The sequence below is a fragment of the Notamacropus eugenii genome, chromosome 5 (assembly GCF_028372415.1).
Source record: "Notamacropus eugenii isolate mMacEug1 chromosome 5, mMacEug1.pri_v2, whole genome shotgun sequence".
NCBI lineage: Eukaryota > Metazoa > Chordata > Mammalia > Diprotodontia > Macropodidae > Notamacropus > Notamacropus eugenii.
The window spans coordinates 418,778,947-418,796,670 of NC_092876.1; the positions used below are offsets into that span (position 1 = coordinate 418,778,947).

A 17,724-nucleotide genomic window follows, 5' to 3' on the forward strand; every position below is an offset into this window, starting at 1 on the left:
TGAAAATTGGTAAAAATGTCAAGAAATGGAGGGGCGGAGACAAGATGGCGAAGTAGAAAGACACACATACACATAGCTCCGAACACACAAACCACAGAACGGCTAGAGGGGACCAAGCCAGGGCGAATTCTGCACCCAGAGACCACGGAGTATTGGAGCGAGGAAGATTCCTGCTCCAGAGAGACCTGCGGACCTCTCGCGGTCTTTCGCGCCGCGGACTGGGCATGGGGACGGGGAGCGGAGTGCGGCCCTGCCGCAGCCGCGACACTGAGGGGAGGAGATCCGAGAGGGCTACGGGGACGGGATCTCCAGCGGCCACGCGGGTCCCCCCACCCACAGAGGGACCTGCAAACCTCTCGCAAAAGGTCCGTCACACTGCAGACGCGGAGCCCAGCCCAGACCTGCGGCAGCCACAGCTCCGAGAGGCACAGATCTGAGAGGGCTCTGGAGGCGGGATCTTCAGTGGCGGCACGGGGTCCCCCCACCAACAGGTGACTGACGGGGGTGGGTGAGAGGGGAGTGGGGTGCCCCCAAGGCTCGGGCCCCCCCGGGAGGTGGGGGCTGAGAGGCGGCTGCGGATGGGGGCTCCCCAAGCCAGCGGAAGCCTGGATCCATTGTGGAAGGTCTGTGCATAAACCTCCTGAGGGAATTGAGCCAGAGAGGCGGCCCTGCCCCTGACCTCAGCACCTGAACTTAATTCTCACACTGAATAGCAGCCCTGCCCCCGCCAAAAATCCTAAGGTGGGAAGCAGCATTTGAATCTCAGTCCCCAAACGCTGGCTGGGAGGACCAGGAGGCGAGGTGGGTGTGAGGAGAACATTCAGAGGTCAGGCCACTGGTTGGAGAAAATGCCAAGAAAAGGGAAAAGAAATAAAACTATTGAAGGGTACTTTATCAGAGAAAAGACACTTCCTCCCTTCCTTTCTGATGGGGAGGAACAATGCTTGCCATCAGGCAAAGACACAGAAATCGAGGATTCTGTGTCCCAGCCCACCCAATGGGCTTGGGCCATGGAAGAGCTCAAGAGGAATTTTGAAAATCAAGTTAGAGAGGTGGAGGAAAGACTGGGAAGGGAAATGAGAGGGATGAGGGAGAAGCATGAAAAGCAGATCAGCTCCCTGCTAAAGGAGAACCAAAAAAATCTTGAAGAAATTGGCACCTTGAGAACTAGCCTAACACAGCTGGCAAGGGAGGTGCAAGGGGCCAATGAGGAGAAGAATGCTTTCAAAAGCAGAATTAACCAAATGGAAAAGGAGATTCAAAAGCTCACTGAAGAAAATAGATCTTTCAAAACTGGAATGGTACGGATGGACGCTAAGGACTTTTCGAGAAAGACAGATATCTCAGAACATACCGCGCAGATTCGAAAAATGGAAGATAATGTGAAATATCTTATTGGAAAAACAACTGACCTGGAAAATAGAATCAGGAGAGACAATGTAAAAATTCTGGGACTACCTGAAAACCATGATCAAAAGAAGAGCCTAGACATCATCTTTCATGAAATTATCAAGGAAAACTGCCCTGAGATTCTAGAACCAGAAGGCAAAATAAATATTCAAGGAATCCGCAGAACACCGCATGAAAGAGATCCAAAAAGAGAAACTCCTAGGAGCATTGTGGCCAAATTCCAGAATTCCCAGGTGAAAGAGAAAATATTGCAAGCAGCTAGAAAGAAACAATTCAAGTATTGTGGAAATACAATCAGGATAGCACAAGATCTGGCACCCTCTACATTGAGGGATAGAAGGGAATGGAATAGGATATTCCAGAAGTCAAAGGAACTAGGACTAAAACCAAGAATCACCTACCCAGCAAAACTGAGTATAATACTTCAGGAGAAAAAAATGGTCTTTCAATGAAATAGAAGACTTTCAAATTTTCCTGATGAAAAGACCAGAGCTGGAAAGAAAATTTGACTTTCTAACACAAGAATGAAGAGAACCATGAAAAGGGGAACAGCAAAGAGAAATCATAAGGGACTTACTAAAGTTGAACTGTTTACATTCCTACATGGAAAGACAATATTTATAACTCTTGAAACATTTCAGTATCTGGGCACTGGGTGGGAGTACACACACACACACATGCACACACACACACATACATAGAGACAGAGTGCACAGAGTGAATTGAAGAGGATGGGATCATATATTAAAAAAAAAAAAAATGAAACCAAGCAGTGAGAGAGAAATATTGGGAGGAGAAAGGGAGAAGTTATATGGGGCAAATTATCTCTCATAAAAGAGGCAAGCAAAAGACTTATTAGTGGTGGGATAAAGAGGGGAGGCAAGAGAAAAACATGAGGTCTACTCTCATCACATTACACTAAAGGAAAGAATATAATGCACACTCATTTTGATAGGAAAACCTATCTCATAATACAGGAGAGTGGGGGACAGGGGCACAAGCAGGGTGGGGGGGAGGATGGAGGGGAGGGCATGGGGAGAAGAATGCAATCCGAGGTCGACACTCATGGGGAGGGAAAGGACCATAAGAAAATAGAAGTAAAGGGGGACAGGACAGGATGGAGGGAAATATAATTAGTCCTATACAACACAACTAGTATGGAAATCATTTGCAAAACTAAACAGATATGGCCTATATTGAATTGCCTGTCTTTCAAGGGGAAGGGGTGGAGAGGGAGGGAGCTAAGGAGGTTAGAACTCAAAGTGTTAGGACCAAATGTAATGTTCTTACCACTGGGTAACAAGAGATACAGGTTAAGGGGTCAAGAAAGCTATCTGGTCCTACAGGACAAAAGAGAAGACGGAGACAAGGGCAGGGAGGGAGGATAGAGGAGAGAGCAGATAGGTCACAGGGGCAATTAGAAAGCTCAGGTTTAGGGGGGGGAGGGGATAAAAGGGGAGAAAATTTGTAACCCAAAATTGTGTGAAAATAAATGTTAAAAATTAATAAAAAAAAAATGTCAAGAAATGGTAAGAGTCTATATTGGAGAGGGTATGGAACTATAAATTGGTACAACCATTTTGGAAAACAATTTGTTAATAAAGTGACTAAAATGTCCCTACTTTTTGACTCAGAGACTCCACTACTAAACAATGTACACCAAGGAGTTCACTGGTTATTTTTTTTCTTCTCTTCTTTTTTTTAAAAAAATATTCTTCGTACATGGGATGGTAGGTGGAAGAAGGAAAAGTATGAAAGAAATTCAGGGCATGGAAAAAAAAAATACAAAAGAAGTTTATTTTAAAATACAGTGCATTGATCATGATGATTCTCGACTTACTGAGGGCAGATTACCAGCTTTTTTCTTGTGATTTATTGAAAAGAGGTAGCTTTTTAGCTGTTTCATTTATACATATTAACTATCAGTGCTGACACCGTTAACACTGATTAAGTTAAGGCAAGAAAGGCAGTGTCCTACTAGATAGACAACAGGCCACAGTGTCAAGAAATTCTGGATTACATCAGTCCCATCTCTAATATATACTAGTTGTGTTATCTGGAACAAGTTACTTAATTGTTCAGTGTTCTAGCTAACTCTCAAGATACTAAGTTCTCTGCCTATGTTCCTCCTCCAAAAAAAAAAAAAAAAGTAGAAAGTGCTGAATTACATTGACATTACATTAGAAAAAAAGATGCTGAACTCCACTGGTAAAAGGAAGTGCCTCACTAGTAACTCCCAACACCAACGAAATCACAGATCTGGTCCCTTGATCCATGAAGTCACAGTTCTGGCCCACAAAAAGCAAAACCCTCATAAAACTATCGCTGCATCTCGCCTGAGAGAATAATATACTGTGACATTTCCAATATACATTGTGATGGAGGACAACTCTCTTCTCAGGTACCCCAGACATCATTAAATCCAGTTTACATAACTCAAACTTACAATATCTGACTATGAAAGCACAGCTTCTGACCCTCTAGCTCCAGAACTGCATTGATAATCAATTATCCTATGACTTCATGCCTCAGAGTGGACTAACATTTTGGAGACTTTTTTTTAAATATATGATGTTAGGTTCAGGATAATATAATCTCTCCCAGCCTCTAACATATAATAAAGGAACAACTTATTAGGTCAACTAAAAATTACGTATGTCCCTAGCTGATAGCAGAATTCTAGAATAATGATTGAATACTATGTGCAAGTGATCCCATAAAATGATTTCTCATTCTTTCTCACCCCTACACATACCTCCCTCCCTCCACATACAGCCCCTTACTTACTGTAGTTATTCAATAAAGACATATTTCTATGACATTTAGCCCAGAAATTTTTAACCAATTTCATTTGTATGGCAACTATCAACTACCAAATGCCAAATTAATGCTAATTACGTCTCTGAATGATGATTTCACACAGAAAGGGGGTTCAAAAAGAAATATCTACCAGCTATAGGTTATATAAAAAAGCACGTTACTCTTCAAATCAGTCATTTTGAATAAAGGTTTCTCCAAATACATCTTACAAAATATTTCTAATATATTACTTCATTTTTGTCTTTGTACTTCTAGTGCCTGGATTGTATTGGGCACTTAATAAATACAAGTCGATTGACTGATATTTCAGTTAAAAAACAAATTCAAGGATATAGTTTTTATTCCCTACTAAGAATCCATGGCAAACAATCTTTAGTCTGTTACTACAGCCACAACATGAAGTTCCTTTAATTTATAGTCAGCTCTATACAGCAATCTTGTTTTCCTTACGAAAACCCAATAAAACATGTTGAAATTTTTCAGAAATTAACAAAAAATTAAAATTATTTACTTCTAGTCAATTATCTCAGCAACTGAAATTCTGAGTTTTCCCAGTGAAGTAGAGAAGGAAAAACAGGGTAGCAGATCATGTTGTAGTTAAATTGAAGAACAATAAATCTAAATGTATTTCATTAATTTTAAATTTTGCTAATCTGTTACAGACTATGTGGAATTTCTTCATTTGACTAATGATAAAGAAAAGTTTTGCTAGGTTTATTACAGTAAGAGATGATCCACAGGAAGATCCATAGATTAAAGATAGTGTGAATGCATTCCTAATTTTAAATAAATATGTCAGATTAGTAATATGTTCTTAATGCATCAGTGACAGCATTCTGCCACATATGTAGTACAATATATCAATATTAAGTGAAAATTTATGTATCAAAGAAAATGGATAATAACCATGTAAACCACTTATGAAATGGTATGAAATGCAACATCATGTATCACTGGAGACACAAAGTGAGGAAAACTTGACCCACAAAATAAAAGAATTGACTTATTAAGTTCTCATGTAGAAAACGCTGTCATGCAAAGTGAAGTGAGCAGAACCAGAAGAATCATTTATAACATTAACATCATAAAATAAACAATTTTGAGAAATTTTATAAATTAATGAAGAATGAAACGATCAGAACCAGGAGACTAATTTATACAACAGGACCACCACCCTAAAAACAAACAACTTTGAAAGCTATAAGAGCTATGATCAATATGATAAACATTCATGATTCCAAAGGACCAATGGTGAAAACATACTATCCATTATGGAGAGGTGCTAGATTTGACGGGGTACTAGAGTTGGTAGTTGTGTTGAGTTACTGGGACAATTTGTTTTGAATGATTATGCACATTTGTAGCATGAAATTTGTTTTTTCCTCTTTTTTTAATAGGAGTGGGAGAAAGAAAATAGATTTCTGTTAATTTTTTTTTTAAACAAGAAGTGCGGCAGTTCTAAAGATGTGAAATGCTGCATGTACAGATGAAGTCACTGTATTATTAATTTTATTTAACTGCAATACTTTGTTACAAGAGACCTCTCACAAAGTAGAAGGAATCTGTAAATGTGCATAATACAAAAATAAAACACATCAATAAAACTAAAGGTGACCCCAAAACGCCACTGTGACAGGCATTGAGAATGTAAGAATGCAAAACAATCCCTGCTTCCAAGAAGGTGACTGTCGTCTGGGGAGGTATGACCTATCTGTATTTATATCTATATGACAAATATGATAGCTTATGATGGGTTCAAGAGGACTCTTGGAAAACTTGGGAAGCTAGCAGACCCACGGAGGGCACAGTGTTTGAATTAAGTCTGAAAGGAAGAAAACGATTTTTTGACTGGTGGAGGAAAGCACAATACACACTCCAACCTTAGTGGGACTTCAGTGTATGCATTTAGGTGTGAGAAAGTAAGACAAATTCAGAGAACAGCCAGAAATCCAGCTTGGCAGATGCTGGGATTCTGTTAGATATAAAGAACATATTTGGGACCAATATATTATCAACATATTAGAATCTCTAGAGGGGATGGTTTTAGGCATTACATTTAAAAGTGAGGTAGGAAAGCCTGCTAATATCATAATGCATGGAGTATTCATTTCTGAGAGAGGTGAAAGGTTCGAATTCCTGAAAAATGTGGTTTGAAAACCCTTACTATTCAACCTATCATCTGAATGGCTATAACAAAGAACAAACTTATTTATAATTATCTTTTAAATGGCATGGTGGATACACAGCTCACCTCAGAATCAGGAAGACCTGAATTCAAGTACCACCACTGACACAGCTGTTGTGACCCTGGCTAAGTAAATGAATTCCTCAGTGCTCCCAGAAAACACTCTAAGTTGAAAAGTAGATGCTATCCTGCACGGGTGAGAGCCCCCTTCTTATGTTAATAAAATCACAGGTCCAAGGGGGAAAGAAGTGCTTATTATCTGTCTACCAAACACTGGGCTTGGTACCATGGTGGATACAGAAGGAAGCATTAGTTCTGATAAGGCAGCACGGAATAAGGCAGAAGTAAACTCTAAAATATGCACATGATAGTCATTAATATGTGAATATGTCACCACAAATTTATACATGCAAATTTAATTCTCCCAACAAATATTTACTGGACATTTACTATATGCATGACACTGTGGAGATACAAAGATAAATGAGATTAGGAGCTTTTCCTTAAAGACTTTACTAGTTAAAGGTATCCTAGGATGCTGGAGCTCAATAACCAGAAGTTATCTACTGAGACCCAAGCAGACAGAGCCCTTCTACATTCTTAATGGAAGGAGAGAGAAAAGAGATCTCTTGGCATTCTATGAGGTTAGAAAGACTGCTGGTGAAGAGGGGAGAGAGAGAAACTCTCCGAGCTATTGCTACTTCTGGCTACTGGCAAGAAACAGAGTGGCTAAAGGAAAAAGAGACTTGTGGAACTATTCGTGCTGCCAAAACCCAAACTGATGATAGACAACTCCCCCCTCACTTTCACTATTGTACTTTACTCCAGCATTCCTGACCTCTGTTTTTTGAGAAATTCCCTTTTTTGGGGGGGTTGGGGATGGAGAGGCAGGCTTCATTTTAAGCAAACTGATTTCTCTAATGTGTCTGTTCATACTGATAACTATAGGTTTATAACTGAACAGAATGAGCTATTACTGATTCGTATTTTAGAACTCGCTCCTAACGGGGGAAAGATCATACGAATCAAGGCTCCTTATCAATTATGAAGGCACAGACTAAGCTTAAAGCAGCACAAATATAGAAAAGGAAGAGGAAGCTGAAGTCCCTTCTTTCTGAGGATAGTTACCTCAAGTAACTTTAGGCCTTTTGTTACTCAGGGGAAGGATGAATGAAAGCTATACCCCAAGAGAAAGACCAGAGAAGAAAGCCACACCAGATGAGTAGAGGGAGGACAGAAAAAAAGGATGGGGGTTGGGGAAAGGAGGCTCACACAACACGGGGGACCAGCCAAGAAGAATTAACTAGGCCTGCTAAGTACAAACACTTCTTATCTCACATAACCAACTGAAAAAAAAGGACTAAGAAAAAGTCAAATCATTATAATCCAAAGTCAAATGTAAAGGTTTTAAGAAAGGTATGGAGAGTACTGGGATCACAGAAGGCTACCACAAACACAGTGAGCTATATGTAGGATAAGGAGGAAATAATTAAAATAGGGAAGGCATGGGAATTAAGAGAAGGTGGGGATCTCCTCCTGAAGGAGGTGAGATTTTAGTTGGGGCCTTGAGTGTAAGCGCAGATCTGAGGGGCGAGGCCAGAGCGGAGTGCCAGATTCGTATACACTCATGTATGTACATGCTGTTTCTCCATAATAAAGCACCAGCTCTGGGAAGGCAGATTATTTCTCTTTTTGTCACCTAGTACAGTATACATCACACAGTGGTACTTAATGGATACTTTTTGACAGAATGAAGGGAAGGGAAGGGATGGAAAGAGAGGGGAAAGGAAATATTATATATTTATATATATATTTCATGCCAGGCACTAAGAGCTTTTACAAATAGCAGTTTCCTTGTTGCTGCTTCAGACCCTGCCAGCATACCTGCCCCGCCCTCATCCCACCATTCTGTGGCAACAAGCAGAAAACCAACTCTGCCCACTCGTACATGGAAAAGGAAGTACAGGAAGGCTAATCAGCAGCTCTTAGTCAGAAAACTAAGAATGAAAGGAAGCAGGGAATGATGCCAGCATGGGTGGGTGACTGTTCAGGTCTGAAGGAAAGGAAACTAGCATCCGGCTGGGGCCAGTTCTGGACCCCAGAAGTCACTTAGTCTGAGCCATGAAAAACTGAATTCTCCAACGTGAGAAAAGGCTGAGACAGTTTGGAAAATCAATCCCTGGAGAATCTGCTACCAAAGGAGAAAGTCTCAGAAAGTTGAATAGGAAAAAAAAAGATTGATATTACTAATGACCTCAGGAAGGAGAAAACTAGTTTTAACTAGACCACAAGAGATGATGACTCTCCCAATTTTCTGAAGACATGGAAAGTCCATGATATGGAACAATGAATATATTTTCATATTTCTTAATTTAATGATCAGTTTTGCTGATTTTTTTTCTCTTCCTTTTTTCATTGTTATTAATATGGTTTAACTCTCTGAGAGAAGGAAGAGGAGGGCTACAGAAGGAAATCTGGAAAATGAGATAACAAAAGATAAAAGTTTAAAAAAATATTCTTTCATACAGCTTTAGAACCTGATGTAAAATGCCAAGTTTTATATGGTGGAAACATTTGATGGAAAATTTTAAGATACGCCTTTTTGGTTTTAAAATGCAACAACTTTCATTTTGTTCCTATTTTAACACTGGGTCTTTGCCAAAAGATGTGAAATAAAAGCACCATGAGAGGAAGTAGTTTTTATTTTTAATTCATAGAGCACACATTACATAAACGTTACATATATTGTACATCACTGACTTCTATCAGGCAGTGTAGTGGCCATATGGTAAAAAATACTCTTTAACATCTTTTGTACCAGTATTGGGTTTTCCCTGAATGATATGTCATTACTTAAGTTTATATATATAGACAAGAAGTCAGTTGAGACAAGAATTAATCAGGACGAGTTAATACACTTTATGAGGATTAGTTGAAGAAAGTAAAGACAGTCAGGAGAAGAAAACAGTAGGGGAAGAAATGAGAGCTAAACAACCAGGACAAATCAATTCTTAGTCTTGCCATCCACTTCTTAATGGTTATATATTTATGTACAAGATTAGGTCTACATGATATCACATCTTTCTGCATGATATGAAGATAATATATATAAACATCAAGTGGACTAGGCATCCAAAGCACTTACATATGTGCAGGATGGCTAAATGGATGTTTATATAAATGCATGAATTTGTATTTTATTTTTGGAGTTCTTAAATGAGACTGATTTTAAAAAATTATTTGAAGTCTCTCTCTTTGAAATATTATTCTTCATTTTATGCTTTGGCTCTCTGAGAAGGAAAACAAGAAAGAGAAGGAGGGATACGGAGGAAAATTTGAAAGATATAAAAAGAAAAATTTAAATTTATTTTAAAAGACAAATCTCAATCCTGCTTTGAATTGTCAGCGCTTACATAAATCTGAATTTGTGATCATTATGGGATTCTTCAGGTTTGATAACTACAGCTAAATTCTAGTCATTCTAATCTGTGGCAAATGCCTGCGTATTTAGAAGTTTAATTATTCCTGATCTAACATACTGCCGATATGGAAATTCTGGCATGGTTAAACACTGAAAAAAAATGTAGAAACAATAACAACAGCCAAAAGGTAATATCCTTGACCCCAGGGAGGAATTTTTGAAACCAACATATTATGTAAGTGTATGTTAACTGTTGAAGCTTCATACCTAAATTAGCTCACCTCAGTGTCAGAAGTTACTGCAGTTCTGATGCTAAACTCACCTTCTCAATAAATTGGGACTTCCACTAACCCTCTGATTAAACTTTCAGTGGGAAATAAGTTTTAGAAAAAGCAGGAAAAATTGTTGAGCGTTTCAAAGACTCAGATATACTATTAAAAACATGAGTCTCTGGGTTTGAGTGAAGCAAATTGGACAATTTGTGGACTGTGGTCAAGTACAGACACCTTGATTCTAGAATTTCCAAGCAAAAATATTTCCCACAAGCAGATGACTCATGGAGGAAACAGCTAAATCCAAGATGACAGAATAAGAAATCTGCTGTTTAAATGAACATTCACTGAGTGTTGCACATGTGGATTTGACCAAACCCTTACTGTTTCCCAGCACTTGAACTGCACTAGAAAGTTAGAGAAACACCTGGAAGAAACTAAACATGAAACTATATGTGATTGGGATATCTGGGGTTGGTTGCCAGGGTAAGGCTAGATAAAAGAAGTTTTGAAAATCCTATGATTTACAATACTAATAATTATTATTCAATGTCTCTCAATACTTGTACCTGCCTGTGAAAATATCTGTCAGAAAACTTATATAAAAGAGAAGGAAAAAAAGAAGGGAACATAAAGATAAAAGAGAATGAGGTCAGAGCTGCACATGTGATCTGCAACCAAAGAGAGGACAGCGGCAAGACAGTTTCTAGCTCAAGCCTCTTGCTGTCACTGTGACAGGAGAAAGAGTGTGATGGAAAAGAAACTCTGGCTCAGCCTTCTTGCCCACACTACGATAGGAAGAGAATGCTGCTCCTGTCTCTATTTTGAATTTTCAGACATTGTTCTTGGAAGTTTGAAGGACACAACCCCCTCCCCAAATCAAGACTAGGAAAAAGGCTACAGCTCCTGCTCTGACTAGCTGGCGGATGTCTATATCTCCCCACTCTGTTACCTGTTCCCACGTATGTGTCCTCCCCTCCTGTTTTCTGAAAAATTTCATTTTTCCATCATGCTTATGGCCACACTTAGTAATCAGTGGACCCCTTGGATAATTTTTATAACAGTAAAATCAAGACATTATATTCTTCTGCTTTCAAGAATCCAGGGTCACTTAAGTTAACTTCTCTATGGTTAAACAAACAGTGGGTGTAAGAGGCAGGATTAGAAACCAGACGTTGCTGACTCCAGGTCTAGCACTTTACTATACCAAACTGACTTTCATGACCATGTTGCACAATTGCTAATGAGTTTGACAGTACATCACAAATCACATGTAAACGGCAGAATGTAAGCTCCCTGAGGGCAGGAATCATTTTGCCTTTATATTTATATTCCCCAGATTTATCACAATGCCAATCACCTAGAGCAAGAGCTTAACAAAAACTTATTTACATCAATTACATGTATGCTATTTTTGAAAACAGAAAACAAAGTGTCAGCTGAAAGAATCCCTATATCCCTGTTAGAAAAAACTCCAAGATATATAGTGGTTACATTTAATAATTTCATTGGAAAGTAACAAAGTCAGCAAGCAACTAGGAGAAAGATCTTGAAATACAAAGGAATGGAAATTCAAATAATACAAGACTATTCTGTACCAACTAGAATCTAAAGGAAGGAAAGGAATATGTTTCAAAGAGTAAAAGGAGCTCAAGATGCAGCACCAAGTAAGCTACCCTGCAAATCTCAGCCTAAGTGAAAAAAATGTACATTCAAGAAAAGAGGCATTCAAGAAACCTCCTTCTTGAGCAAGACTTTTAAGAAGCATTCCTAGAAAAAAACATCTAAAGAAATCATTTGCTTCTCTTATCCTCCAGATAAAAGAAGGGTAAACAAATACAACAACCAGGAATAACACCAACAACAAAATAACAAGAGAGACCATTAAGAGATTTCTTTCCAAATGTACACAGACATGGCAGGGCAAAAGAAAGTCAAATAGAAATGACGGTGGAGAGGCAGACTTGAAGCATTACAGAATAAACCTCACAACACCAACCTGGAGGTAAATCAATTTCTTTAAAGGGACTAAATTATACATTAAAGTGGTGAGGTGAGGAAGACAGAGGAGAATATGCTATGTATCCTAATTAAATCAACAGTTAACAAAGAAAGAACACTATCATCTCTCAGGAAGAAGAAAGCTTAAACAAAAATGAGAGAAGAGGTAAAGGGAGGAACCCTGATCCAGCCACACTGTGACCAGGGCTACGCCTCAAAGAGGTCATGAAAATGGAAGAAGACCTCTACGTACAAGAATATTCATAGCCGTTCTTTTTGTGGTTCAAACAACTGGAGATTCAGGGGAATGCTCATCATTAGGGAACAGCTGAGCAAGTTGTGGTATATGAATGTAATGGAATACTGCTGTGCCATAATGAGCAGGCAGATTTCAGAAAAACAGCGGTTATGTTGATGGTTTATCATTAACATACTAGCCAAAATATCCCCAAATGACATGATAATCTCAGTAAGCACAGAAAAAAAGTCTTTAACCAAGTATAACACTTGTGCTAAAATTATAGCAATTATTTTTATTATTAATAATAGCTAGAATTTATAATTTACTATGTGCCAGGCACTCTGCTAAGCACTTTACAAATCTTTCATTTGGTTATTACAAGAGCCTTGGATTATATGTACTATTATTAACCCCATTTTACAGATAAAGAAACTGAGGCAAACAGAAGTTAAGCAACTTGCTCGGGGTCACACAAGCTAGTTAAGTATTTAAGGTCAGATTTTAATTCAAGTCTTCCAGGGCCAGTACTCTGTACCACCTCCCTGAAAAAAAATGCTACAAATAGGCATATAGAGGAACATTGTTAATAGCATAAAAAGTATCCATCCAAAAAGCAAGCATCATATTGCAATGGGGATATTCTAATAAATATAGAAGTAAAGCAAAGATGTGTACTCTCTCCACTATTTTTTAATATAGTTCTGGACAGACTAGTACTAAGACAAAAGAAAGAAATTAAAGGCAAAAAGATAAAGAAGAGATGAAAGTATTCCTATTTGCTGATATGATGGTTTACTTGGAAAATACTAGAGAATCAGTAAAGATACTGATGCAATTAATGACTTCAGCAGAGTTTTAGGCTGCAAAACAAACCTTCAAAAATTAACAGCATTAAAATAATAATTTTCAAAAATTCAAAAGGCAATAATAGGAAAGGAAATTTCATTCCAAATAACTACAAAGTACAAAAAGTATCTAGGAAATCAATCTACCAAAGTACACAAAATACTGGCTGAGCTTCAACGGCAAACTGCTCCTTAAAGAAATAATGAACTTCAATACTCGGCGCTCATGATTGAAGCATACTAATATGATAAAAATGACAATACTACAATGTTAATTTATATTTTTAATGTCATATCAATTAAGTTCTCAAAAGTGTACTTCATAGTAATTGATAAAGTAACAGAAAATAATGAAAATAGGTAAGAAAAGAGGGAATAGAAAATAATAAATACACAATATAATGTATTATATATTAACATAATAAAATCAGCCTAATATAATAAACATAACAGAAACAATATAATGTAATAAATAAAATTTATAATAATATAATAAATTAATATATAATAAAGATCAGTAGCATAAAATATAATAAAATACTATATAAACAAATATTTATATATAATAAATATTATATAAAATATACAATTTACTATAAATCAGTATATAATACATGTAATGTGTGATATAATTAAATATATGATAAACATAAAACATAATACAATAATATATTATAATTTAATAAATACAGTATTTATTATCTAATACAATACAAATCAGAAGTCTTTAAAACCATCAAGTACTGGTTAAAAAGCAGAGAATTAGATCAACGGAGCAGACTACACAAGGGAAAACTGAAACAATGGAACTCAGTATCCCCGTAGTCAATAAACTAGAAAACAAAACAAATTACTTGGGAAAAAATTCCACATATCCCCAAAACTGCTGAGAAAACTGAAAAGCATTCTGATAAAAATGAAACCCTGACCAATGTTTTACGTGATATTTCACAATAGATTCTAAACGAATATATGACCTTACTGTTAAAGATTATACCATTAAAAAAATTAAAAGAGCAGCATAGCATATACCTGTTAAAATCATGGGTAGGAGATGTATTCTTACTCAAACAACACAAAGAAGCAGGTACACAAGATAAAATAAATAAATTTGATTACCTTAAATTGAAAAGCTTCCGCAAAAATAAAAATTAATGCGCCTGGGTTAGAAGTGATCAAATGGGGGGAAAAAAATCTTTGTATCCAATTTCTCTGATAAGGGTTTGGTATTCACAACATATAAACAATTATATACATGTACACACACACACACACATACACATGTACACACACATACACATACACATGTACACACATATACACATGTACACACACATACACATGTACACACATATACACATGTACACACATACACATACACATGTACACACATATACACATGTACACACATATACACATGTACACACACATACACATACACATGTACACACATATACACATACACATGTACACACATATACACATGTACACACACATACACATACACATGTACACACATATACACATGGATACACACATACACATACACATGTACACACATATACACATGTACACACACATACACATACACATGTACACACACATACACATGTACACAATACACATACACATGTACACACACATACACATGTACACACATACACATACACATGTACACACATATACACATGGATACACACATACACATGTGTACAAAAGATCTGTGAACTATTAACAATCACATGAAAAAATGCTCAGAAATACTAATAAGAGAAAAGCAATCAAAACATTCCTCATATTTTATTTCTTACTTGGTCAACTGGCAAAAATGACAAAAAGACAGCAACAGTCAATGTTAGAGGGGTTGTGGGAAGTTAGATACACTGTTGAACTGTTGGTAGAGCTGTGAACTGATAAAAACCATTTTACGAAGTATTTGGGAACTAAATAAATAGCCTTATTCTTTCACTCGGAGATTCCATTACTCAGTTTATTCCCCAAGGAAGAAAGTTCCTATATACACCAAAATATTGAAAGCAGCACTTTTTGGGATAGCAAAGAATTGGAAACAGAGTAAATGTCTATTTCCTGGGGAATGACTAAACAAATTGTGGTACATGAATGTAATGGAAATACATTCACATTGCTATGTTGTAAGAAATGATGTGTTTTGTAATGAATGCAAAAGCACAGAAAGATCTACGTGACCAGATGTGTAGCCTGTACATACACAATGATTATAACGATACAAATGGAAAGAAACACACACATAAATCAAATCTGACTGCTGCAAGATTATAAACAAGTATGATTTGAAAGAAAGGACATGAGAAAGCACTTCCACCCCATCCCTTTGCAGAGGTGAGAGGTCCACAGATACGGCACCCTGAAAATATTTTCTGAGTTCTTTGACATATCAATGAATAAGCAAATTTTTTTCTTTTCTTTTTTCTTTTAAAGAAATACTACTGATTATATGGGATGTCTCTAAAGAGGGCAGGGGAAAGTTACTTTTGAAACTGGTAATGTAGCAAAAGACATCATTAAAAATATTTTTAAAAATTATACATTTCATTTTTTTAAATGTCATCGGGAAAATGTATTTCTTTTAGGAACGTTTTTAATGAGTTAAGAAGAGATAAAAATTTCTTATTTTCTATTCTACTTATATGAGATTAGAACATATTTTCAGTAAATCAAAGTGAAGCATTCAGGTGGGATTAAAATTGCATACTCTTACCTTCCATCAGCATAATCTGCATCTGCACCTCCCCACCAGACTTCTGAATCATCATCTTCTGCATCCGCAGAATCAACGTTGTCATTTTCATCAGCTAATGGGCAACAAACAAACTCTACACCACGAAACTTGTCAATTCCACAAGGCAGCAGCATACCATAGTTATGCAGATTCATGCTCTTTTCACTACAAGTCTAAAAAAAATTTAAAGAGTAAGAGGAACAAAGAAAAAAAATGTTAAATATTGACATAACCAATGAAGTATGACCAATAGAGAGATATGTCTCAGTAAGAATATCCATATACAAAAGCTACAGGATTAAAATAGATAAATGTGGAAGATGTTATTTACAAAATAACACTTTAGGAAGGAAATTCGCTATAGGATTTCTATGAGAATGAGTTCCCTTCAATTTCTTAATTGTGAGGATTATAGTTTCAGCTGTGACACAAACTAGTTGCATCACCATCTGGGTCTCAGTTCCCTTATCCATAAAATGAGGAGACTGGACAAGACAAGGGGTTCTTAAACTTTTTCGGGTCATGGACCCTTCTGTTCAGCTAATGAAGACTATGGACCCCTTCTCAGATTCATCTTTTCAAATACAAAAAAAATAAAAGACATAGGACTGCAAAGAAAACCAATTACATTCCAATAGTTATCAAAATAATATATTTTTTAAAAGTTCAAGGATACTAGGTTTAGAACTCCTGGACCAGATGGTCTCTAGGACCCCACCTATCTTTAGTATTCCATAAACCTATGATTATTTTAAAAAATCAATTCACACATGTCTTTACAGAGCTACTGTGGAAAACAGAGTTTCAACTATATATTGAAGGGAAGAAACCCCTATTTACAAGGATTCTAAAATGGTACTTATTTGATTTTTTCTGAATAATCCTAACTTTTCTACTATCTTTCTTTTTTCCCAGCCAAAAATTTGTTTTTGTAATCTTTCTTCCATAAGTATTTTAATCAATAGAGAAGCAATAACACTGAGAATGAAGTAGCAGTACTGAGAGTCAGAGCTTTACCCAATGACCCAGAGCTAGAGTATTGCTCTAAGTGCTGAGAGGTACATATGCACAGGTTGTAAAAGGCATACATGTACAAGTGTCAGCTTCACTCAGTAAATATGGTTAGAAAATTATGAAGACTCCATCTGCATCTACCATTCCAATCTTGCACAGATCGTGTATTCTCTGCCCTTTTGAATTCATTCACCTCAAAGGATCGGTTCTAGAGCAAAGGTGATGGAAATGTAAGGAACATAAATCTTTTAGTTGTTACAAGTTGGAGGTCACAGTGACAGTGAACTATCTATGAAATTACACCTTAAACCTTCAAATGGTTTCTAACCTATCACCTTCTTATGCCAGAATATCTGCCATGTTTGTACTCTGAAAGCATTTCCTAGGACACCTACAAAGAGGCAGGATGGTAGCGCGGTATAGTACACTGAAATTTTAACATATAACTAAAAAACTGGATTCAAATTTATCTTCTCTCAATGGTCTGACAACAGTAGCTGACGGATCTCAATTTGTTAAAACAAAACAAAACAAAACACTACTGTCTCAGAAAAAATGTGGTAATTAAACTAAAGGTATTTTATCTAAAAGATAACATGAAGTAAAAACTCTGAAAAATATTTTAAATCATTAAGCTTAGCAAGCAATAGTAAACTTTAGATTATAGCTTTTATTTTAAATACATATCACTTTAGATATGCGACGCAATAAGTTGTGTCCAATTTTCCACAAATTATTTACTATCCACGGAAAT

At 36.8% G+C, this 17,724-nt stretch overlaps 1 protein-coding gene across 4 annotated transcripts in view; it reads right to left on the reverse strand.

Annotated features, from left to right (window-relative positions):
- The window catches only part of APP (amyloid beta precursor protein), a 174,443-nt gene that overhangs the window by 89,600 nt on the left and 67,119 nt on the right, over positions 1–17,724 (reverse strand). For all 4 annotated transcript variants that reach the window (XM_072614921.1, XM_072614925.1, XM_072614923.1 and 1 more), the window contains exon 5: positions 15,936–16,129. In XM_072614921.1, the coding sequence (XP_072471022.1) occupies positions 15,936–16,129 (194 nt within the window). The remainder of the gene's footprint in view (positions 1–15,935; positions 16,130–17,724) is intronic.